Consider the following 25,942-nt stretch of genomic DNA (forward strand, 5'->3'; position numbering starts at 1 on the left):
ATTATAAAACATATATGTTTTTATTAAAACAGAGGTTTGTAAACTGCACAGGAAGTATCACCTAGTTATGTGGCTGTCTAGTTACGTGGCTTTAAACCTTTAAGACTAATACGTGTGTATAAATGCTTCCCAGTTGGAGACCTTTAGCACAACCACAGTGAAAAAGATTCACAGTGAAGAATGGTCTCCAAATGATTTAGTTGTCCTAGAAAGCTGAAAAAGAGCCTTCTAATTCTCCCTCTTTTCTGGGATGTGTGTTTATTGCTGCTGTTTTTATATTCATGGGATGATGTATTCGTAAGCTTAATTACGAAACAATATACTTGAGATTGATTAATTCTAGGATACTGACAGATCATTTTGCAACTGCACCCAGTTAATGTTAGTGTAACCGCTTAATTCTTGGGTGATGCAATAATAAAACATCTGAAATCTAGGAAACCCTGTAATTTTGTAAACCAGGTTGGTGCCAAATACAGCTTTGTTAAAAAGTATATGTATTCACAGGTTTTGTGTCATCATTTTGATCTACTGAAGAGATTAATTTTATTTGCCAATTTGCAAATTACTGTTTGTATGGAAACCTGCTTATGAGCTGATAACCTATTCTTTGCTTACATACTGGTATCACTTGTGATACCAGTCACAAGTGAATCTGATTATTTAAAGAGCTAGACACCATAATAGCTCGTATAATAGGTATCTAGAATCTGTGAATGAGACACAGTTGCATAGCAATAAACTTATACAAACTCTAGCAGTTTCCTTTTAACATATATACAGAGCTGCTTCCATTTTGTGTTTTGAAGGATTTTGAGTATGGAAGTTGGAGGAAGAAAGGGAACAAAAGGAGAGGGTGCAGACTAATAATACTGTGTTTACAAAAAATTATTCTACAATATAGAAAGTTGTCTCAACTGACTGAGTTGCTGGAGAAAGGAGATGATAGGGAATCATCCCCACTTCCTAAAGGTGTTTTGTAGAAGTATAAGAATACAGTAAAGATTTTTAAAGATGGCTCTTGAAACTTCTGCTTTGGTGGGCTGAGCACTGTATATACTGTTGCATTACTGTGCATATTATTACATTATTTAAAATACACTGAAATGGGTCTAAAGTGAAGCTATGGATGTACCAGCTTTCTAACAGTGCTTTGCCACCCAAGTGGGAGGTCACATTCTCCTTTTCATTGCATTGTGGTCATGCTGGCACTCACTGGATTCATGACTGAATCAGTAAAATTCACTTTACTTCCTTTCTTTTACCCCTCTCCTTTTCTAAAATACAGGTTTTGTTCTGGGCTACTGGTTTCAATCCGTCTGTGGAAAGGTCTGACAAGTGCTGGAGTAGGGGGTGTAAGGGTAGGTCAGGGTAGCTGGGGGAAACTGGCAGGCACCCTGTGTTTGATGGTGGCAAATCAGCTCGGCTGCCTGTGCAGCCACACTCCAGCTGTGAACTGGGGCAGCTGGGGCACAGACACATTAGCTTACCCTGACCTAGCAGAGAGGTGGGAAAGACATTTGAGACTGGTGACTTGAACTCTCGCAGCAAGACTTGTCAGAGTCAGTCTGCTTAAACCTTAGTATACTTACCTGTCATTTTTCATTAAGTTCTGTTTGCATTTGGGGTCAGAGTCTTAGAACTATCCTAAGCTAAACTTTGAGTAAGAATATTAGTCTGCAGGTAAGATCTGTTAATTATGCTTAAGACTTAGGTTTTGCCAGTCATTTTCCTTACAGGATTTCTCTGTGTTTTATTTTCTCACATATAGTTCTTTCCCATGAATTACAGGCTTGGTAGAAAGTAACCAAAACCAAGCTTAGCTGCTCCTTCTATGTAATCTCTTTTGGCTTCTGTTAAAGTTGAATTTGCTGAGGTGACCAAACAGCTTTCAGCAACCAAACCCACTGGTTTCCTTCTGTCTCCTGCTTCCTAGTGTATTAGTGGTGTGACAGATTGATGGGCTGAGTTGGCTCCCTCTGAAGGTCTGAGCTCTGCAGGTGGTGGGTGCAGGGGAAGCCAGCTGGGACACTTGGAGCAGGACATTAAGCCCCTTAGAGACAGATTAGTATGTTCTCCTTGTTTTCGTGCTGGTAGGAAGCAGTCACTCCTTTGTTTATGTGGGTATAGAGTAAGGAAAAGTGCATGGAAGAGTGATTAACCTGTTACTTTATTAGAGCAGTGGTTAGAAATTTTAAGCTGTCCAATGACCATCCCTGTCAAGAACCTGTTACCTCTTTAAGGGGTGTTCAAAATATGTACTTATTTGCCTTTATGGTTAGTGAGGTTAGGCTGGCTTTTTGAGTCTTCCTCCATTGCAGTTCAGTATGGTTCTTTACCACTTCCTTGCAAAATCATTCACAATTTCTGCTTCTCTTCTGTATTTTTGGCATTACAGTGAACGGTGGTAATTCAAAGGAATCCATGAACCTGAAGTTTTTGTCCTTTTTAATTCAGTGTTTTTAAGTTGCCTTCTGCACGGAAGACGAATGCTTGTCTTCCAGTGAAGGATGGAGGGTATACTTAAAGAGGGAAACTGTTCTCTGAACAGCAGGCATTCAGTCATTGGAAGCAATGTTGAGCAAATCCTCAGGTATAGGAGGGTTCCTATATTGGCAGGAAAGTAGGTGAAAAAGTCTTCTCTTATGTATGGTTTGTGACTTGTCAAATAAGCAGGCAAGAGAGGTAACAATAAGTAGGTTTATTAAAGTTGATACCTAATACAACTAAAAAACCAAGAATCTTACTTGCAGTTATTGGCAGATGCTAAACTAAAAAGCACTGCTTTAGTACTCAGTAACTGTTCTTATTTAGAAATCTAATTTGTTAAAAGGTAGCTGCTTGGTTTTTAAAGGCTTGCAGGTACTAAAATTATGGTTAAGGGGGACATAGAACTACTTAGGAAATAAAAGTCAAGTTTACTTGTGAAATAATCTGTTCACAGGTTACGTGCAAGGTAAGATCCAGGGGAAAATTCACTGTGCTAGATGGTCAAGAAGAATCCAAATAACCACACACTGAGCAAAGTAGTTTTTGGTGACAGTTGTGAATGTGGGATGTTACACATGGAGATGTGCTTCAGACTGCTTTTTTGTGCAAGCAGTTTACCATTTTTTTAGTAGCCAATTTTGTGAAATACGTGCAGTTCTTTTCCTAAGAAGTCTTTTTTGATTTGAGCGGATGAAGATAAAATTAATGAGCCTTATGTTGCATATTCCCTATGCAGTTACAATAGCTGAGCCAAATTATATTGTGTTTTAGGGACTGAGATCCTGTTGGCATGCTGGTTTTTCAAGCTGATAACACTATCAGTTGCTAAGGTAAGTGTGTGCAAATCTGCAGTTTTCATCGGAGCCGAAGTTATTAGGGAGTTAATAAAAAAGAAATAATAGCATGTGAATACAAATGAATCTTATACATGGAGTAATTTTTTTTAATGATGTTTCTCACATTCTACACCATTCCAACATTTTAATGGCAACTTAAAGTTGATATATCCAAGTTCTTTAATATACTTGAGATCTTTGCTGCAAGTATCTGCAGCAAAAAGCAAAAGCAGGGAAAACGTATCTGCAGATATATGTTTAGGCACTTTCTTGTTCTTAAATAAGCTGTCATTACTGACTTTCTTGCCTTACTGAGTGTGTCAGACCTGTGTGAGTTCTGTCAATTAAAATTACAGCCTTTTTGGACTAGACCTTTGATTCTTAGCATCATGAACAAGTGTGATTTACTGGATGAAGTTTTTTCGCAAAGGTAGGTAGACTACTGTAAAGAAGTGAATTTGGTTACTTTCTGTAAGTTGTTCAAAAGTGAGCCTATTTACTGATACTGCAAGCTGTATTTAAATTGCAGTTGTGGTTCTGCGATTTGCTTTTTATGGGGATTGGAAAAGAGCGAGGACAATAATGAAAGCAACGTGGGAGGATGAAAGCGGGTCAGAAAAGGGAGAGGGAGTTTCTGATTGAACCAGTGACTTCCAGTGAGAGGGCGTGACTAAATGAAGCAGAGCTTTTTCTATTGTATTTATGTCAGTATTATTTGATATAGTGCCAAAAGTGTATATAGGGCTGTACAGTAGAAGACTTGTTTCAAACACGTAACATGTTCCCTGTGCTGGAGGACTTAAATTCTTTAAGTGTAGGCCGGAGCAGTGCAGGAACATGCAGTACAAAGATGTGATAGTGCATGGTTGGTGGCATTCACCCTGGAGCAGGTGGGTCTTTTTTATTTTTTCCTTATTGTTTTTCTTGAAGAGAGGGAATGTTTTGTGTATCGATGAAAAGCTTTCTAGTTTTGTGATTTTAGGGCCTGCTGTGCCCCCTGCTTCCACAGAGCCACAGTGCAGTTGGGCCACCCATCATTTGCTCTTTGCAGAGGAGAAAAGGACTTCAGGAGTAGGAGAAACGCTAGCATAGTTCATGTCCCTTAGACAGTCTCAACTGGCAAGATTGTAATTAACTTTACCTCATTTTGTAGGATGGATTAGAAAGAAGGTACCTTGGTTCAGTGGTATTTCAAAGCAGATTGGCTGAGGTTGGCTCTTTGTACATTATGTGTGGATATGAAAACTGTATTTATTTTTAAAAAATGGGTTAGCTTTTAGGTCAACCCCTAATCTTCAGGGCAGAGTCTTCACAGCAATATTTATTACTGTAGACAGCCTGATGAGGATCAGGGCCTAAGTGATGCTGGCAGAGGAAAGTGAGAGTGAGCTGATGACTGCATGTGACTCTGTTGGTGCATGTGTTCATCCTGAATGATGAACCAGCCTGTGGCATGATAGGTGATCTGGAAACTGTCATTTTGCTGACTTCATCAGCAATAAAGGATCGTGCTTGCACACAGTTATACCTAGAGGGAGCAACAAGGGAGATCAGTGTGATTTCTGCAGCAGTTTCTGTACCTCAGGTGTGTGATATTATGGAATGAATAAGAGCCTCTGAAATGCATAATTTACCTGTATATTGCATTACATGTGTCCTACATATGTCCTTACATAAATCACAGTATGCCCACAGCAGAAAAAAACCCACTCCCAAGACAGATACATCCCTGCAATGTAATGGATCTGCATAATCTTCATTGTCATGTTGACCTTTCTTAGAACTGAATAACAGCCACAGCAGGTTTTTTATTGAGGTAGTAGCACAGCAACAACTTACGTGGTTGTGCTAAGTGAAAGGAAATAGTAAAAGACTGTAAAATGTTTAGGGTATGATTAGTCTAAGAATTTAAAAAATCCTTTCTCCAAGATGCCACACTGGTAAAGCCACAGTAGTTAGTGGCACTTACAGTGTAGGCTGGGTTGTATTAGGCTGTATAGCATTAAGTTACAACAACCGTAAAAAGCGGTGGAAGGCAAATTGAAAATATATGTGGGAGGTGGAGCAGAGTAGCCTGAGGAAGGTGCATCTGCTCACAAGTTTCTGAAGAATGAAGGTTGTGTGGAATCGTAGGCTGTGGAGTATAGAGTGACTGAGAGGATTGCTTCATCACTTGCCCTTTTTTTTTGACAATATGAGCTTGTTTATTTGCCTTTTAGTTTGTGTTTCCAGTGTGGTGATGGATGGATAAGAAAAAAGGTACATTGGGTCAGTGATATTTCAAAGAAGATTGGCTGAGATTGGCTCTTTGTACATTATGTGTGGATATGAAAACTGTACTTATTTAAAAAAATGGGTTAGTTTTTTGTTCAAGTCCTTATCTTCAGGATATAGTCTTCATAACAGTCAATGTTACGGGTTGTACAACTGTCTTTGTTTTCCTTAATGATCTGACCTTTGTTCTGGAGAAGTCAAAATTTTCCTTCTGAAGGTCTGTAATTAGCAATTTGTATGGTTCATTTATTCAGTATTCTCATCCATGGAAAAGATAAATGTGAAATATTCTTTGAGCACAAGTAATATTAATTGCTTGCTTTTAGTTCCATCCTGACTGAATTCATAGATCCAATTACTTCTGTTCTGCATTAATCACTTAAAAATTATGTCCTGTAGGTGTTGTTTGTTGGTTTGTTTTTTTTTTTAATGTATTAAACCTCTAAAACATCACTTCTTTGAGCTGTGCATTTTTATCATTGGTAAATCGTAAGAGTGCCCTGTTTTCAGCTTAATTTAAAAAATAAAGGATAGCACTGTAGAATAAATTCCACTTACAGAAACCAAATGCACCTGCTATCTCCAACAGCAAACAAATACTAAAAGTGATGTGAATCAAAAGCTGTATTTAATACGGATTTCATAGCCAATTGTAGCAGGAACCACTGTGTGAAATTTTATGGTCTTTCTTATGTGCCAGCTCATGCCAGATCATAAAGGGCCATTTTTTAAAAGGAATCCTCTTCCTGTCTGTAAAATCAGAAAATGGGATCATGTTTCCTAGTGATAGATGATCTTTTCCCTTGGAGTTGTGTTCTAAAAAGTTTGTAAGAGAATATGGTTGTGTAGGTGAATGCACAGAAATGTTTTCAGTATTTGCATATTGTCTTCACAGAAATCTGTGCACAGAAAAATAAACCTACACAAACAGCAAATCCCTTTGTTTTAAAATTGAAATCTGCTATTTTGCTTTTACTGTTGGTGTATTGTGGTGTTCTAAACACTGAAGTGTGCAAAACCCATATGTAGTAGCGGAGTCTTGCCGTGTAGGTTGCGGTATACTGCTTAACCTATATGAAACATTTTTAACAAATGGAAGATTAAGGGATAGCTCTTGGGGAGTGTTCAGTGTCTCCTGTACATGGACACTGTTGTATGTTATTGACTTTGATAATTTTAAGCATGTTTAAAGTCCATGAGTGCAAGCTTTCCTTAGTGCCTTTTCAGTTCCTTCCTCATTTGTCTGTAGTAAGCAAATTAAAGCTGGAAATGGGCATAGGATAGAGGATTAGAAGAGAGAGGGAAAATAAGAGTCCCAGCATGCTACCTGAATCCATCTCTTTCAACTTTCTTAGATGACGCCTTTGCTAATGGCTGAAAAAGAATCTTTTATATTAATCCTCAAACTTTAAATGTAAACCTAGAAAACCTAGGTTCCTAAGTGAAACCTAGATTTCACTTTCCTTGATCTTAGATACAACCTCAGTAGACCAGGTAAACCTAGAGAGGTTGCGTACCGGTGATCTCATAGTACACCACATTTAATGCGTTTGTAGTAACTGATCACATAGCAACTTGAAATTAGTTATTTGAAAAGTATTTTTGTTTCTTATGGTGGAAGCAGTAGGTCCTGTTATGATGAGGATTGTCTTGTCTTAAAAGCTGAATGTACATTTGAAAGACTTTGTAGTTTTTCATTTATGTAGCAGTTGTTTTAATGTTGAGGGAGAATAATAAGAAGTAGCTTAAAATTACTTGCCTTATTTTTATTTCTTTCTTTAAAAAGCTTTCTTCTCACTGTTCAACTGCAAGCTCTTCACGTTCATTCACAGGTTCCAAACTATGTAAGAGAGGTGTAAGAGAAGGTTGCATCTGACAGTTCACTGTTTTTAGAACTGGGATTAAGTGTAGCACAGACGTTTCTTTTGGTACGCTCCTAACTATGATAAGCCTGTAGTAGTTGAAGTGGCAGTATTTCTTCCTTTCCAGTCCTGTCATACATAATGGCTTCTGGGATACCAGGTATTTGGTAGATATTAGAAATGTTGAAACTTCAGCCTCTCACCAATCTTCATTGTCACTTCATGTTGTTGGAGAGCAGAGGTTGGAATTTCTTATGTTTTCTCTTTCTGAATCACACAATGTATTCTGAAACTTCTCTGGAGATTATATAAAAATCTGAAATTCTTTTCATTGGACCCCTCCTGTTTCAAGCATTGTTTCCCTCAGACCTCCTTTGAGGAAATAAAAACTTCCTTTAGTCACTCTATTGGGTATTTAATTTAGTATTCTTAATCACGTCTATCCTCTAGTAAGCCTAGGAGAAGCACATTGTACTTGCCTCAAAACCCATTTATTTGACAGCTTTGTTTAAGGCAAGTGGAACTTGCCACTGGTCAGTCTCTGGGTCTTATATTGCCCTGGAGAAGTGATCGCCATATCTTATTTCTGACAATGTTTGGAGGTTTGTGGTTTAGGAGAAGGAGCTGAAAGGATTCAGTTGAACTGGGTAACTTCCTTCCAAGGACATTGCCTTCTGAGCACTTGTCTGGGGGTTGTTTCCAGAATCCGTGCTGAGGTATTACAGTCATCCCTTCTAGCTTAGTAAAGAGTTCCTGTAACACGTTCTGCAGCAAATGCTGTGATGTGTGCCCTTGCTAAATCAGTCAGAAGCACTAACAGGTGTCCAGTTGGAAATGATTTGATGGTGGGATGTTTGGGAGTTAAATGTTTCCATTGAACAGGCAGTCTGCCTTTTCAAAATCTGGCACTTGCTTCCCATGTAGAAAGCATCAGTTTTCCTTCAGTTTTCTCATTGTATGGGGTCTGGCTGGGATGGAGTTAATTTTCTTCAAAGCAGCTGGTCTGATGCTGTGTTCTTTGTGATTAAAACAGTGTTGATAACATGCTAATGTTTTAGCTCTGGCTGAACAATGTTTGCACAGTGTCAAGGTTTCTCACTATGTCCCGTCTGCATCCCCCCCACAGTGACTGGGGGGGCACAAGATGTTGGAAGGGTACACCACCAGGCAGATGACCCAAACTATCCAAAGAGATATTCCATGACATGTTGTGTCAGTGATACAATGGAGAGGAGGGCGGCTTAGCAAGGTTAACCCAGCGTTTGCTTTGGAACTGGCTGGTATCTGTTTACCTTTGGGAGGTGGTGAGTGATTGGCTTGTTTTATTTTGTTTCTCTCTTCTTCCACATCTCTTTTGTTAAACAGTTTTTATCTAGACCTACACGTTTCTTGTTTTCCACTCATGCTTTTCACCTGTCCTACGGCAGAGCAGAGTAGGCGGCAGTGTGGCTCTTGGCTGCCTACTGAGCTTAGCCCCCAACACCCATACTGATCTCTTCATGTTTATGTAAGGAAAAAAGAAGAAAAAGAGATCTCAACACATGGCTACTTCCTATGTTTCTGGATTCTTCAGGGTAAGGCAAGTATTTTGCTTTTATTTTCAGTGTTGAAATTTTTAAAACACTGTGAAAACTGTCACAAAAAAAAAAAAGACAGTAACTGTAGTATATTTTTACTAGTCTTTGTATATTCTAGAGTTAAATCTGAATGCTTTGTCTTGCCACAGGCTTTTCTGGTGCCTCATATTCCACAGTGTTCTCAGGCCCATTCTTCTCACCTAGCAAGTCTTAATTTGCCACTCATGTCTTCCTATTCTCAGTCCTCATTCTTCCTGCTGTTCCCCCCACATGGGCCTCTCCATCATGCTTGCTTTCTGCTCAGCTGTTATTCCTGCTGTATTCAAATTTGACAACTCTCTTTTTTTTGCCTCTCTGGAGAGCATTATTTACAGAAAGATCCGTGCTGTTCCTACTAGATGCCAAGAATTGTGTCAGTCTATAGGCCAACTGAAGATAGAATTCTTAAGGCAAATGACTGAAGTTTGCCTCTATTTGAACGTTGTTGAAGTATTTTTTAAGGCTTCTGTGCTCAGTAAATAAAGGTGAATGGAATTTATGAGTGACTGTGAAGAGGATGTTCTTGGCTGAAGGCCAATACTGGAAGGATTTGAAGTTCATGTTCCACTCAGGAGGATGCTAGAGCAGTTTAGTGACTACAGATAATCAAAGCTGAGGATGGGATAGCGTGTGATTTTTTTTTTTATTTATTTATGTATTTTTTTTCTTGCATATTGCATGTCTCTGGTTAATTTTAATTTTTCCAAAATTGACTTGAAATGTAGAACTATTGAAAAAAAAAAAAGGCAATTCAGCCCTTACAGTTATGCTTATCTGTAGAAAGTAAGATTGTATAACAGGAAAAGAGTTTGATACTTTTAGTAAAGACGAGTAAGTTATAGACTGTGCTTCGTTGTAGATACTGGAAGCAATGGACAGTCACATTCCTGCAGCCATAGAAAACTATAATATAGTACCTGTTGTGTCTGAGGAGGAATTCCAAACAGGATTTGGTATTCTGATATTTTATGAAAATATTTGAAATGCTCTATATGTTGTGTCGTGCTTTTACCTAGCCTGAGAATATTAAAAGCTTGAGCAAAACTAGTTAATGTACTTGGAAGGTTAATGTTAGTGCACTTGTTCATTGCCATAGTTACTTGATGTTAGTAAAGAGGTAAAAAGAGTAAGTTTACTTCTCATTCTCTGAATGGGGAAAAGAAGTTTGAATAAAAGTTTGAACGGCAAAGTGGGACTTGTAAAATGAAAAGGATGGGCTTGAAAAGAAGACTGACTTGGGACGTGATGTGGGAGAAAAGTTACGCCTACAGTGCAAAATGAGGAAGTGAAATTAATATATTCAAGGCATCAGAAAACAAACAAAATACATGAGAATAATGGAATAGAAACTACTAGCTAAAGAAAATACTGGGAAAAGAATTACTAGAACTTGCTGCTACAGCAAATGATTATGGTGTGACTAATGCTTACACTCAGTTTTGCAGTGCAGTGTGATAGGGAAATACTAATAAAATACAGTTTGTCCTGAACTGAATTAGCAAGGTTTTTTTGTGAATTAAAATGGCAACTTGACTGTATATCCAGGGTTCCAGTACAGTGCACCTGAAACAGAGCTTACTCTTGGATAGTAAAATAAAAAAAGGAACTTGGTGAGCATTCAGATGTAATAATATATAACTTACAATTAAGATTTAAAATTATATATATTTAGCTTGTTTAATAACCACTGTAAGAATGGAACTGTGATACATTACTGTATCATAGAATCATAGCACAGCTAGGGTTGGAAAGGACCTTAAGATCATCAAGTTCCAACCCCCCTGCCATGGGCAGGGACACATCATTCTAAACCATATCACCCAAGGCTCGTCCAACCTGGCCTTGAACACTGCCAGGGACGGAGCATTCACAACCTCCCTGGGCAACCTATTCCAGTGCCTCACCACCCTAACAGGAAAGAATTTCTTCCTTATATCCAATCTAAACTTCCCCTGTTTAAGTTTGAACCCATTACCCCTTGTCCTATCACTACAGTCCCTAATGAAGAGTCCATCCCCAGCATCCCTATAGGCCCCCTTCAGATACTGGAAGGCTGCTATGAGGTCTCCACGCAGCCTTCTCTTCTCCAGGCTGAACAGCCCCAACTTTCTCAGCCGATCTTCATATGGGAAGTGCTCCAGTCCCCTGATCATTCTCGTGACCCTCCTCTGGACTTGTTCCAACAGATCCATGTCCTTTTTATGTTGAGGACACCAGAACTGCACACAATACTCCAAGTGAGGTCTCACGAGAGCAGAGTAGAAGGGCAGGATCACCTCTTTTGACCTGCTGGTCACACTCCTTTTGATGCAGCCCAGGATGTGGTTGACTTTCTGGGCTGCAGGCGCACGCTGCTGGCTCATGTTCATTTTCTCATCGACTAGCACCCCCAAGTCCTTCTCCGCAGGGCTGCTCTGAATCTCTTCTCCTTTTGTTATCCATCAATCTGCAAATTTTCAAGATGTAAACAAAGAAGAGGTCTAGAAATAGTAAATATCAAGAGGAATTCCAGAAAGGTGAGATCCAGGGAAAACCTATGCAAGAAAAATAATGCACTCTCTGTCATCTCTCACAGGTAACCTTGAAATGTCGAGTTGGCCTGTTTTTCCACATGCCAGTGAAACATGGAAGTTTGAAATAACAGCAATCATCACTTGTACAATGTCTGTCATTTAGCACAAAATCATAGATAATGTGTTTCTTGCACTTTCAGATGAGCTGTCTTAACATCAGAAAAAGCAGAAGGCCTCAGTCTTTTCTTTTGCAGCATCATTACTGATAGTTTTCGTACTTCAGATTGTGTTGTCAGTAGAGGTATCTATCAAGTTAGCAAACATAAGGTGAACTATTAAATGGTTAATTTTTTCATGTGTTGGTTGTATGTCTTGAGTTTTGCAACATGACTAAAAATCTGGCATCCTGGATGCAGTTGCTGCTGTGGAATATACCTGATTTGTAGAAGTATTTCACTGGACTGTGCCTTCTAGTCATCAGTGATGGAAGCTTAAGAATGTAAAAGAGACTAAATGTAAACTGGGTTGATTTGTTGGTTTTTTTTTCCCTCCTGGTAACTTCTTTGCTGCTGATAGGGAATGGTTTAGGTTTAGGTTTTCCTGAGAATGAGGTTATAAAAAACAGGTCATTATGATTAGTAGAAGCTAATGGAGTTCTGTACCAGACTTGTTTGATCTTTTGAGTCCATTTGTGCTTTAGCCTTCACAATATCCTCTAGCAGTATGTTTCACAACTTAATTATAACAAGGTTTGTAGAGCTAGGGAAAAGATTTTTATTCTAAAATGAAGTTTTCAGGTATTAGGTGTATTTTCCAGTTCCGGTGTTTGCAAGGCGGAGAACGGCAATCTCTTTTTCACATTTTGCATATTTTATATTAGTCTCCTACATCTTTGTCGCTTTTCTCTTGTGTGCTCACTTTCACTAAAAGCTGAAGTGTTTTAGCCAGTTGCATATGAAAACTGTCAATCATCCATATTGACTTTTGTGGTGTGTTTTATTACTCTGAGTAATTTTTTTCCCCTGTGTTTTCAGTTAACAGCAGGCAGTTTTCAGGACTGTGTGTTTGTGGCAGAATAATGCTGTGATGTAGTATTGTTTGTGTTCCTATTCCTTTCTTAATCTTTCTTGAATTCTAACTTGTTTAGCTGTTGCTATTGAGCTATGGAGGTTTTGTTGTTTTTTTTTACTGGATGTGTAAGAACGCAATGTCGACCAACCTTACTCATGTACTTACTGGATACTTGTTTAAATAATTTGATTTATAGCATTCCTGTCCCAAGTCACATTCTTTTTTACTAAAATACAGTTTCCCCTATGAAGATGTCTAGTGATTTAAGTGGTTTGTGGGTCAGTTAGAGTTCTTAGTTCTGAGGAATGTTTATGGGATCTTAGAAATTATTTTGAGGTGGTAGAGGAACGTGCTGTTCAGTGACATGAAGGCTAGGGTACATAACCATCAATTGGCCATCAAGGTGACATTACTGAGGAAAAAGTAGCTGAATTTAATTCAGAGATAGTAAAAAAATGGACTTTCAGTAAATATGAATGTGTAATTTATTCCTGCTTTGCCTCTCCCCCTAATGTCTTCCAATACTAAAAGGGAGCGTACAAGAAATCTGAAGAGGGACTTTTTACATGGGTATGTAGTGATAGGACAAGGGGGAGTGGTCTAAGATGGCAGAGAGTAGATACAAATTAGATGTTAGGAATAAATTCTTTACTATGAGAGTGGTGAGACACTGGCACAGGCTGCTCAGAGAAGCTGTAAGTGCCACATCCCTGGAAGTTCTCATGGCCAGGTTGGATGGGGCTTGGAGCAACCTTATCTAGTGGAAGGTGCCCCTGCCCATGGCAGGGGGATTGGAATGAGATGGTCTTTTGGGTCCCTTCCAACCCAAACCGTTCTATGATTTTATGAATAATGAAAGATCTGCCAAATTTAGTTTGCATAATGTCTTGGGAGGTTCATGTTGATAAAGGTCACTTTTATACAGGTTTGCAAGTTGATTACAGTGACATCACTAACTTTATTTTTAATGGAAGAGGCTAGGGAAAATTGGCATGTTGAAGTATAAACGTGGTGCACTGAGCATCAGATGATCAGGGGTTGCCCTGTGCATCTCCAGAATGACTCAGTGCTTTAGCTCTGCCTCTGAAGAATGGGGATTTTGGTGTTTTTTCCTGTGTGGTATATTCAGGATTTGACTAAAGAAAGCTAGGGTGTTTATTTCTCTAAGTAATGGCTTCTTTTTTGTGTGTAGATGCCTCTATTATTAATAAAGTTTTTTAGGCAGCAGTAACTGTACATGCAAGGGGACTGAATCACCTATGCTCAGAGTTCTGCATGGCTAGATCTTGCCTTACGGGAGTGTAAGATGTTGTCCAGGCGGTTTTTTCTGTGTTAATGTGGTTTCTGATGTACTAGTGTCCTCATCTTGGGTGGGATCTCTTGGCCACAGTACAAGCAAATGTGGTGTGTGGTGTGTGCAGTGTCTCCTTTGCTCCAAAAGAGGCACCTCTTAATTTTTTTTCTTGGTGAATTAAAATGTGAAGAGGGGTTGAAACAAAGACTCTAGTTCTACTCCAGATCAGGCAGCTAATCTATAGGGATGTTGTAAATTATCGCTTAAAGATAATCTGTTGTCTAGTCAGTGAGTCACAGACAGGTGAATCCTCTGCCAGATTCACCCCTAGGTGAATTCACCCCCTAGGTCTTCAGGGGAGAACAGTGAGGTGGGATGCACACACCTACTCACACTGTTATCTGGGGAAAACCAGAGGCACAGGGTGTGCTTGGGAGATGACACTAGGCTGATCCTGAAAAGATAAGCAGATAGGCTTTGGGATAAAACTTTCTGGCTGCCAAATGGCAAAGCTGTTTCAGTTTTCTTGTGACCTTTCTGCATTGCAAATATGATCATGCAGTGATACATACCACAGAGGAAAATAGAAATGAAGTACATGTCCCAGAGATCTCAAAATTGAAAATACATGAAAACGAATCTTGCAGCAAAAATTTTGGTTTCATTGTTTCATTTGAAGTTAAAGCCAAACAAGTGAACAGTATGCTAACAATAACTAAGTACGATGTGAAAGGAGCTTCTGTCTGGTTGAAAATGTAAATTTTAATTTCATTGTTTAAACTGAAAAGAAATAATTTGATTTCATCTTGCTTATCCATTTCTTCTGCATAGGAAAGACTGCCAGTACTTTAGAAGATTAATTTCTCAAGTTGTGAAAAATAACTTCAGAATTTGCTGAATGTTCTTGTCACTCTTTTCAGTGCTGTTGTGCTCAACTTTATAGTGCCATTAGCTCTGCATTTTTACTTAGTGCATTTCTGGAGTTACTCACATGAAATCGGAATACATCAAGTCATTCCACCACCAGCTGCTGTAGAGTTCAGGACAGATCCTCAGCAACAGTGGAATTTCTCATTACATCATTTAATGATGAAGTACTTCTTGTCCTAGAGAGCCTCCAACACTGTTTTAGGGCAGTGTTAGGAGAGGAGAGGGTTTTCACTATCCCGGAAGTGTAAAGGCAAAGATATGACCACTTACAAAAGAGTTTGCCAAGTCATAGAGATGTTTATGACTATCGGCAGCAGAAGCAGAGTCTCTTATGCCTCAGCTTATTTTTAGATAGAAAGGTGTTAACCTAAATCTACCTCTATGTTTTGTCCTTTCCCTTTTTTCTTTTGTTTCTTTTTTTTTTTTAACTTCCCTCTTTTTCCTTATTTTAGCTGTGGTTGTACTTCCATGCCAGGTTGATGTACATTGCAGCATACAGCCTTTCTTTTTTCACGTTTTTTACCTGGTCATTTTGGTTTAATCTGAGGATGTTTTTGTTAATGTTTGTTTCTGTCCTGTAATGTTTCTTTCTGTCCTGTGTAAACTCAGTGTCTTGTATAAATAGATACTTTTGTGGAAAGCCTTAACTGTGTGTAAGGAGCACCCTCTCTGTCACGGGCAGTGTTAAAGCTCTGCCTCAGAACACATTAGAATCATAGAACCTTATGGCTAAAAAAACAAGTGTATAACAGGGTATTTCTGGATCATGCTTGGCTACATTCCATGAGGGAGATTTTTCTTAATTCTGTATCAGCATGTATGAAATATGTTGTCATCCTTTTTGTGAGAAGTCACTAAGGATAAGCAAATTTATGAGGAATTGTCCTCATGGGAAGTATTCACTGTGATTTGTAAACTTAAGAGATTAGTCTGTTGATTTCTGTATGGTGATAGTAATTGCTTTTTGTTGGCACTTCTGGTCAGTGCTGTGGCAAAGATCCCTTGGCTATTTACATAACTGTGGTATCTGAACTTTTCAAAACTGATTCAGAGAGGAAGTAAATGTGACTTCAGCAAAGAAAGTCATCCAGTGTTCCAGATAAAGAAACCCCCCTCCGCTATTGTGGACAAAGCTATTGCTAGGAGGTGGTTGATACTTTACTAGTAACCTCTCCAGGAAATTACAATGAAAAGACATCAAGTTTCAATACATTTTCAAAAATTGTAAAATTGGGATAGTATTTCACTGTAAAATTATGACTAAGCACTTTTAAATTAGCATCTTTTTTTTTTTTCCAGGAAATTTGGAGAGCGACCTCAACCGAAACGGCTCACCAGGTAAGCATCAAAGAAAGTCTGTTTTTAACAGTTTTCTAAAGTTACCCTTTTCATTCTCAGAAGGATTTCTAAGTTTAAAAATTTTGGCTTGCTAATAACACTTTTTAGTGCCAATATTCAGTTGTGTTACTGCTGTCGTGCAGCAGGTAGAAGCAAAATGAACACAGTACTGTCAAGGAATGATCTTAACCAGTTTTTGATGAAACCTGAACAGTCGGAGAAAGCATCAGTTAGTGCCATCAAGTCAGACCATTCTGGAAAGTGTTTAGAGTGATTGAAGTACAGTGCCTGATTTGCTCCTGATCTGCCTGGAGGTATTTACACCAGAATCTGTCAGGTAGTCACCATTGCTGTAACACAGTCTGTGCGAATGTTTATTACTCTGTGCCACGAGCTGTGCCAATCTAAAGTATCCACTAAGTTTATAATCCACTGCCTGCTTGAAGTACGACAGGTGTGCAATTTTTCAATAGTTATGTGTTGTAATAGTGCTGTATGAAGACATCACTCTGGCCTGCTTATATTTTGAATGAAATTATGATGCCTCACGTAAGACTCACGGTAGGGAGGAGCATTTACATTTTGTGTTGGGTATATCTGTCTCATCATGTGTCTGGATAAGCTTCGGCTTAGCTTCTGTATTGTTAAACTTCATTTCAATGCAAAATGTATCTCTACTGACTTACAAGTAATTGAACAAACATTCCTGTTTCCCATTGGCCTACCTATTTTCAGGGATATTTAAGGATACTCAGTTTTAAATAATGAACTGGTGTCTGTCTTCAGCAGTAGCATCTTAGTATCACTGTGAAGTTACTGACAGAATTTATCTTCTATGATTTAAAAAGAACAGCAGAAATAATGACTGTTCAGTGTAAGGTCTTTTATAAGGTTTCTGTAACTGTAGTGACTCTAAATATCATGTGCTGGATTTTAGCTACTGGGTATGCCAGGTACTCTTTCCTGTGAGTAGGCAGCTGGGAACTGCTAGCCATCCTTCAGTGGCTTGTAAACCTTTTCTGTACTGCTAGAGGCTGGAAACAAACAATGCTGAAATGAAAAAACCGTAACACATTTTTAAGAGTATGATTGGTTTACGTAATGCTACAAAAATGTATCTGTAAACCCTTAGAGGTGTTTATTTCAATTATTGGGAAATTATTCTGCCTCTTTGCTAAAGGCAGTCCTGTTTGTCTCATAATCTGTTTATCATCATGCAAGTTCCAGCAGAACAGCACTATTTTGTTCATACTATGCTAGTTGGTTTTAGATGTAAACTGTGAGAGTGCTACATTCGTAGAGAGTTTTAAGATTTAATAAAAGAAAAATGTTGTGTAAGAATTACAATGGTTACATATTTTCTTTATCAGTGGGAGGGGTCCGAGGGGAACATCCCTAGTTCTCTTAGAAGGTTGGATTGTACAAGTCCACTGTAACAACAGACCAGTAGAAAAGGCAGAAATTCATCTTCATACAGTGCTAAATAAACATTAACTAGCACCTAGTGTTTGTGTGCGTGGGTTGCTGGTGGTTTTTTTAAATGATAGTCAAGTCAAAAGATTTTAGTATGACAGATGTTCTTAATTTAGTATGACACTGTTCTTAATAGTATTTTGAATTGTCAGATAACAAGTTTTTAAACCACTTACATGCAACTAATAATGTCATAATGAAATGTATAATAATGATTTCACAGTGAATTATGCATTGTGGTTTAAAATGTATTCTTAAATAGTGGTTGTACATGAAAGTAAGTCTGCATGCTTCAAGATAGCTCTTCCATCTGTGCTTTCACGGATAAACATCGATTTTACCAATGTCAAATACACATAGATCAAATTAGTCCAAATTAAAAACAGAAATTCAAGTCTTTGCTCTTGTATCTTGCTGTTTACAGAGATAATTTCACACACTGGTCACTGTCTTATGCAGACATGACAAATGCAAGAATTTACAAAACATCATTAACAAAGCTCAGTTGTTGTTGTCCAACACCCCCCACCTACTTGCATTCCCCTGGGAAACTGTCTGTGGGGATTTCTTCTGGAAAAGGCCTTGTAAACAAAATACTGCTTCCATCCAAAATATTCCATCTTTTTTTCACTGGAAATGTTTGGTTTTCTGGATCTCTCAAAGAGAACTCAACAGTTGGGTACAGTTTGGAAAAACAAACAGACCCAAAACAAAACAAAAAACCTTAACAACAAAAAAATCCCAAACAAAACAACAACAACAAAAAAAAACACTTTGAGTTTCATCTCTTCATATAACTTCCTTAAAATTCATAATTTGTTTCTCTGATTGATGACTTTGAAGACGAGCACATTGGTGGGCATTCAACCCACAAAAGCTCCTCCAGGGACGTAAAAGTGTTCCCATCAGCACTCCGATACAGCTAAACCTCAGGGTGTTGAATTTGGCATGCTGCTTAATGAACAGTTAGATTATTATACAGAAGAATGATAGGGTGTATTGTTCTCTCACTTCTTTCAAGGAATCACTGTTAGTGTGTTTAAGGTAATTACAGCTTTTATATAATGTCTGTCATTACAGTGATGTTGAATGATAGAAAATCTGATTAATTTTTTTTTTTTTTTTACCCAGTTGTATGCAGGAAGTAGAGGCTTCCTCTGGAAAACCAGATGAAATTATAAGCTGGAGAATCTAACTTTTTTTTTTTTTTTTGCTATCTAAGGTGGTTAAGGAGACAATATTCAATTAATAAACTGTGTTCTAATCAAATATTTGTGGCATGGACTTTAAATGTGTAGTCATTGGCATTGATACAATTTTACATCAGAAGCACCTGTTCTGGAAAATGTAGTACTTGTAAAAATGACCACAGACCCATAATGCTAGCTTCATGCAAGAGAGTTGCTGCTTTTTGCTGTGTAGTTGTCTTAAAAACCAAAGCAAACTCATCTTATTGCTAGTAATGGTTGCCTTTTTTGAACTTCAGGTGTTGGGGTTTTTTGTCCTAAAACTTTCTTTGGATAATTATAAACAAAACAAATTAATTTTCAAAGCTTATTTTGTCTTTTATTTTTTAGGGAAGCAATGCGAAATTACCTGAAGGAGCGAGGTGATCAAACAGTGCTAATACTCCATGCAAAAGTTGCGCAGAAGTCGTATGGAAATGAAAAAAGGTAAGTTTCTATTCTTTCCTGGCTTCCTCTAGAGTTCCCAGCTAGGGAAACTGTATCATGTGGTCTGGTGCGTAGTAGGTGTAGAATTCCTCAGATCATACTATAGCCTGAAGAAGTGTAAGCCAAAATGTGTTCCTGAGGTTATCTGATTATATAACAAAAGCTGCAAACATGTGGCAGTTTTATGTGGTGATGCCTCTACCAACAAGTTCTCTATCTGTGCGTGAAGTTTTTCTTACGTTGAACTAAAATGGCTCTTAATTTTAAATCTTCCATTTTAAGTTTGGAGTAAGCAAGGTGATCAGTGATGACTATTTGTAGAGAAGGTTTTTCTTGAGTAATTTCAAATTAATATGAAAGGAAAATTACCAGCCTCAGTAAGATATTCTTCTGAATCAGATCTGTAATAGCTTTAAAATAGTAACAGGTCAATCATAACCATATTTATGGTTCTTTAACATTTTCTTGTAAAAATAAGTACAGTACAACTTACAATAATAGGTAGTTCTCTAAAGGGCGGAATTTGTAAATGTGAAGATGAATGCTTTTAGGTAAAGGTGAATTTCCTGCAGTCTTCTCTATGTGATATTTTTATTTAATGACTAGTAGAAGCAAATAGGACGGTTCTTCAGCTGCAGATTTCTAGTCCTCATGGTAAAATAGAATTTAAAGTATAAACTCTATTTTTCTGCCTTCAACTTCACTAAAATAAGAAGTGCAGTATTTGTCTAGTTTTCAGGTACTTTTTATTATTAATATTTTTTCATCACAAAAGACCACTATTTAGTACATTAATGGTTTTGAAGTTTTAACCTTACTTTTACACTCATGTCCTGTTACATTGTTAAGTTTTTTCACAGTTTTGTGAGATTTGAGATTTTAGCATACTTAAACATGAAAGTGTTAGAAAACAGGAATGTTAGAATTAAGCCTGCGAAGTTCTCTATTCGTTGCTGCCAATCTAAGTCACACTTCCTGATGTCTGTGAATCATAGACGCAGACTATATTTTCAACTGTTCTTCGGTATTCTGTGCCTGACTACTGTTTTTTAAATATGTGTGGTCCTTTCTGTTAGCCCTTTCTTTTGGGCAGGGAGCTTCTGCAGCTCCATGGAACTGTTAAAGTGCTTTTTAGATCTTTGTGCAATTCTTGATGAGAATCAAATGGGAAGTCAGCAAAACAGGAAGGACGAAAGGCATGGAAGCAGACAAGTGTGCTGCGTATGTGCTCTGTAACTGTACAGCCTTCTTGCTCACTGCCAAATGTAAATGCAAGAGTGTTGCAATGCAAGGCCCTACTAATAGTAAATGATAACTTTAACCCTTTGCAGCCCACAAAATTTATCGTGGCAGTATAGAGGTCTCTGATCGTTATCTTGTCAGATTGTGTTGTCATTGAAGAGTTGAATAGTTGACTCATTACTGCATATGAGTAAAGCATGTTACTCCCAAAAAATGAGGGGTGTGTCTGCAGATAAGACAGTGATTTTCTAAACAGTTTATCTGTAACTTCAGTTGGTTTGTTCTCCAGGGGCTGCAGCAGTTCATGAGGGCAGGGACGTTTTGCAAAGTTGTCCTGTGTATCATTATTTTGAAGAGCAGGTTGCATTGAAAGAAGAGAGAAAATAAAAAGACAAAGTAGTAATTTTGATTATTCAAAGTTCCGTTACAGTTTAGAAAACTTAAATCAGTGTTCTGAAGAACACAGAGCAAAGCTTCAAATTGTTACTTGCTAAAAGTTTCTGAAAGCGCCTATGTGTAATTAGAATTGCCATAAATTCATGTTGCCTTCAATATACATGTATATTTCACTTGATTCTGTTAAAAAACTAGTAATGCTCAATAAACTAGTTATTGGTTTCCCACTTCTTGAAACAATTGCTAACTGACATTAGGCATTCTTTTACCACTTTAGATTTCAGGAGTTCAGTGGCCTATCTCAGCACAGCTGCATTAGTTCATGAAAGGTATCTCAGATTCACCTCTTTAAAAATGGGAGCATGTCAAATGAGTCTAGGGAGTTTCAGAACTAAGTAGATGACTGGGAATGAAATGTTTGGATGTTTGTCATAGTGAACTGATTGCCATTCTGGTAGGGGTGTGAAATGAAAGTTGGGAATACATACTAAGCTTTTGTTATCCTGTTTAAATATTTCAGTTTTTCTTATGCTTTAACACACCATTTAAACTGTCTCTGCTGCAGTTCTGCTAGTTCCCAGATTGTTAGCATCAGTAATGATGGCATGGATATAATCTGGTTAAATTTTGATCCTTGAAGAGTAAGTTAAATTGCACTGTCTTTGTAACTGAGAAGTCACATTACAAAAGGAATTGTTTCTGAAATTTGTCTTAAATTTCTTAAATTTAAATTATTTCTTACATTTAAGTTCTATGTCTTTCAACATAAAACCTAAAAAAAGCCCTAAACAAGCTTCCACCTTTTCTTCTAGTCTTTAACCCTTGTTTGTTGTGAGGTCATGGAAAATATTTATCATTAGTAAATGTTGCATAGCATAATTAAAAGATTAGCACAATAACTACCTTTCAGTGTTCTAGGGAGGCTTAATGGATGGTGAAATAACTCTGTTAAAAACTCAGGGTACATGGCACAGTCTCATGTAGTGTGGTCTGGTATAAATAGACCTTACAGAAACACAATTCCAGGTTGTTGCCGTGTGGATGTAGACTTTCTGGATTAATTTGAGAGTGTTCTTGGTACTTGCCTGTAAATAACAGTAATGAAAGGATGTCCACTTTCTCCAAGTGGACTACTGTTACTAGCCTTGCTCTCCCTCAAGTTAATGTCGTTTAGTCTGACAAAGAAGCCAGGAGGTAAGAAGCTTGGGTGGACTTCAGCTGAGTTTTAGACTTTCTGCCTAATGTTTCCTGTTGGATGGCTGTCATCTTTCAAAAGCATTCAGCTGATACTCAGGTGATGTTTAGTGATGAGTGTGGATGTTTGTCCGGTGCTTCTTACACTATTTCTGTATTTACCTTTCACTGAGACCTCTCTTCAGAGTCTGAAGAGTGTGAACACTCAACATTAAGGTCCTGCTTTGTTTCGCTGCATGTTCAGCACGGAATTGCCACTCTGCTCACAGTATAGAAAAGAGGGATTAAGAGAATAAACCCAGTGAGGAAATTGCATCCTGCATGCTTTTCCAGCATTATTTCTTGTGCTGAATATTTTCAGCAAGCTCAGAAGAACCAGACTCAGCTGCCTTTCCTTCCAATATGATTTTCTTTTTATTATAGGTCAAATTAATACTTCAGAAGAATTTTTACCTCCTACTCAGTCTTATTTTAGTTTTGTGGTGAAAGGAGAGGTAGGCCCTGTAAATCAAAGGTTGAAGGAAGAGTATTTTCATTTGTTCCACTAAACATTGTCGTACTTTATTTCCTATCAGTAATAGTGGAAACTACCTAAATTAGTTATTTTAGGGAGGTGTTTTTCTTATTTGCTTATTGTAGTTATTTGAAAGCCGGCTTCTCACATAAATATTTACATTCCTATTTACATCAGAAATATTAATGAATGAACCTGTTTACAGCAGTCATTTTATACCTATCAAAGGTACTTTCCTTAATCATCTGTGAAAATCAGAAATACTCGTGATTTACTCACGCTATGTTGGATAGGAAAATTATAACTAATTTCTTCTATACATGAGTTTCTGGGTTTGTAAATATAAAGGAAAAAGCCCTTGAGACTGTACTCGCCTATATCTGAAGGTTAGGAGACTGCACGTAAGGAACCCCATCCCAGTTGTGGATGTCCAGACTCTTTCTTGTTTGGTAGTTTAAACCAAACATAAAATTGTCTCAGCTTAAAAAGTTTCCGTCTTTGTTCAGTAAACCATAGTTTTCCAAGGTTTTTGTGTTCTAATTTAAAAAGAGCGCTTTAATTGTTGTGGCTTGTTTTCTTTCAGTGGATTAAACTCGTTTCTCCTGGATCTTCATTGCCACCTAGTGGCCATAGTTATTCAAAGGATTTGGTTTAGGATAAAGCGGTAATGAAAAATTATATGAAAAAGTTTGAGGGTTGTTTTTTTTCTTTTTCCTTCTTTTCCTTCCTTTAACATTAAGAAAAATACAAAAGAGTACATGAGGAAGAAGGGTAAATGTGTGATGTTGGCTTTATGGTGTTATGCCTACTTGGAAGACAAGGGGTATGGATTCTTTTTTGCAAAGTATTGCTCCATTAATAATAGTTGATATTAATTTTTTGCCTGTATATAATTTCTTACTGGAAGTAGCTTATACCTGTTGAGAAGAGAATTAGTGGGATGCATCTATTAACACTGAAAGGATCTTGCGTTGTCACTGGAGTTCACAAGCTGACTAGCTATATGATGTGCTTTTTCTGGCAATATGAGTTTGTTTCCAAAAGATCTTTTACTTGAAACTTCCTCCCCAAATAGTTGGGAGTTTGTTCATAACCCCCGTTTAAAAAGTATTATTCACAGAGGACCACCATCATGTTTCCCCTATCTGGGACAGCAAAGTAGAATAGGCCCCCTAAGCAGTGCTTGGGCATGATCACTGCCCTTGCTTGACCCCTTACCAGTCTAATAAACATGTGATTACTTCTTACACTCTTGCTTGCTTCCCACCTGCACATATATATATATATCTATCTATATCTGTGTATTTTTTCAAATGTGATCACAGGTGTCAGCAGTAGACATTTTCTGAGTCTGATGCTAAAGCAGTTATTTCTTGCTTTGTTTCAGTTTTCTCCTAAAACATGCTGAAACTTGCAGCAAGTGACTGCAGGTGACAAGTATGGTATTTACATCTGGGTGCTGCAGGGTGATAAAGAGCATATAGATTAAATTGGTCCTGTAGAAAGTAACATGCACCTTGTACCTTAATATGAATCTTTTCTTCTTGACCATTGTCGTTGCACTGTCTCCCTCACCAATAAGTGCTCTTAAGATAATTTTTCCTTTGGAGAAGCATTGGGGAAAATTGGGTCATGTCATCTCTGTTTGAAATAATGCAGTTGAAAAGTAGGAAATGCATTCTTGTTTTTGAGATCAAAAAATTGTAGTAGGAAGGGGAGGATTTAATTGACACAGACCAGGAAGTCATGTTATGCTTAAATATACTCCTGCTCAATCATTCAGCATCTTCATGAGGAAAGCTGGAACACAGAGGTCAGGTAGTGGAAGATGAGATGCAAAAGGCGTAATAGTAAGCAAGAAAGGAATATACCATGTGTGCTGTTTCACAGCATATATTACTGCTTACTCCTTCTGTTCATTTCCATTTTAAAATTTCAGAACTTTATTCTTACTGCAATGAAAGTTAAAACAACCCCTTACTGCAGAGTAATTGAAAGAGCCTGATCACCTGTGCCTTGGTGAAAGGCTCCACATTGGGCTGTTGCTGCCCCAGGGAGGTGCCTCTGATCATGATAGGTTGAGGGGTAATGGTTTTAAACTAAAAGAGGGGAGATTCAGGCTGGATGTGAGGAAGAAATTTTTTACAGTGAGGGTGATGAAACCCTGACACAGGTTGCCCAGGGAGCCGGTAGATGCCTCATCCCTTCAGATGCTCAAGGCCAGGCTGGATGTGGTTCTGAGCAACCTGATCTAGTTGAAGATATCCCTGCTCACTGCAGGGGGTTGGACTAGATGACCATTGAAGATCCCTTCCAACCCAAACTGTTCCATGATTCTATGAAGATGTAACATGTATTCCATTTAAAGACTGCAAAGAGATTTATGCTCCCTCCTTGCTAATGATGAAACACCAAGTGTTTAGGAATTGTAGTCAGCAGTTGTCCATTAAATTAGTTTGTGGAATTGTTCTGTGTGAATCATGTTACGCACCTATAAAAGCAAAACACTGTCATCACTTTCAACTTTTTACTTTCTTTTGGAATTTCTTCTTTCTAAGGGTAGAAATTGCTGATAGAAATGCAGAATGTTACATTGCATATATTGAACTGGAAAGATACTCAGTAACTGCATCTCGTGCTGATTGTCTTTGCTTTTTTTTTTTAATTTTATTTGTGTTTTAGAGAATCTTCAAGCAAACTAAAGACATGTATGTATAAACTCAAATGGAATGGGTAACTGGGCTGAGAAAGCTTTGGGTAGACAACAGTGTTGGTCTCAAGAATTTTCTTGACAGCTGTGTGTAATCTTATAACGTGCTCTTAATTTTCAGGTTCTTTTGTCCTCCTCCATGTGTGTATCTTATGGGCAGTGGATGGAAGAAAAAAAAAGAGCAAATGGAACGGGATGGTTGCACTGAGCAAGAGTCACAACCTTGCGCCTTCATTGGAATAGGAAACAGTGACCAAGAAATGCAACAGCTGAACTTGGAAGGAAAGGTAGAAGAAACGTAATAAACCACTCAGATTACTGCAAAAGATATTGTAGCTATATGGTGCATATTTCTAGGAATACTTTTGCTTGTTTTTGACAACTTTGTACACAGTAGCAGCTACTACATAAGTGGTTTAAAAAAAAATCTGTCAAAAATCTGTAGAACAATTGATTAGGTGGATTTGGTTCATGGGATCATAGCAGGGTACTAACCTTTAACATGTAGGTTGTTGA

At 37.9% G+C, this 25,942-nt stretch overlaps 1 protein-coding gene across 5 annotated transcripts in view; it reads left to right on the plus strand.

Moving 5' to 3' along the window:
* The window catches only part of RBPJ (recombination signal binding protein for immunoglobulin kappa J region), a 143,405-nt gene that overhangs the window by 105,048 nt on the left and 12,415 nt on the right, over nucleotides 1–25,942 (plus strand). For 3 of the 5 annotated variants that reach the window (XM_061379952.1, XM_061379951.1, XM_061379955.1), the window contains 3 exons: nucleotides 16,186–16,224; nucleotides 19,275–19,370; nucleotides 25,548–25,713. In XM_061379952.1, the coding sequence (XP_061235936.1) occupies nucleotides 16,186–16,224; nucleotides 19,275–19,370; nucleotides 25,548–25,713 (301 nt within the window). Of the gene's footprint in view, nucleotides 1–3,261; nucleotides 3,321–16,185; nucleotides 16,225–19,274; nucleotides 19,371–25,547; nucleotides 25,714–25,942 lie in introns of those variants that run through there. The other 2 variants (XM_061379954.1, XM_061379953.1) reach the window with 1 other exon arrangement.

Source organism: Neopsephotus bourkii, unplaced genomic scaffold, assembly GCF_033783945.1.
Source record: "Neopsephotus bourkii isolate Nb327-2 ecotype Australia unplaced genomic scaffold, CSIRO-AGI_Nbou_v1 NB_1780, whole genome shotgun sequence".
In the NCBI taxonomy this organism is placed as follows: Eukaryota; Metazoa; Chordata; class Aves; order Psittaciformes; family Psittacidae; genus Neopsephotus; species Neopsephotus bourkii.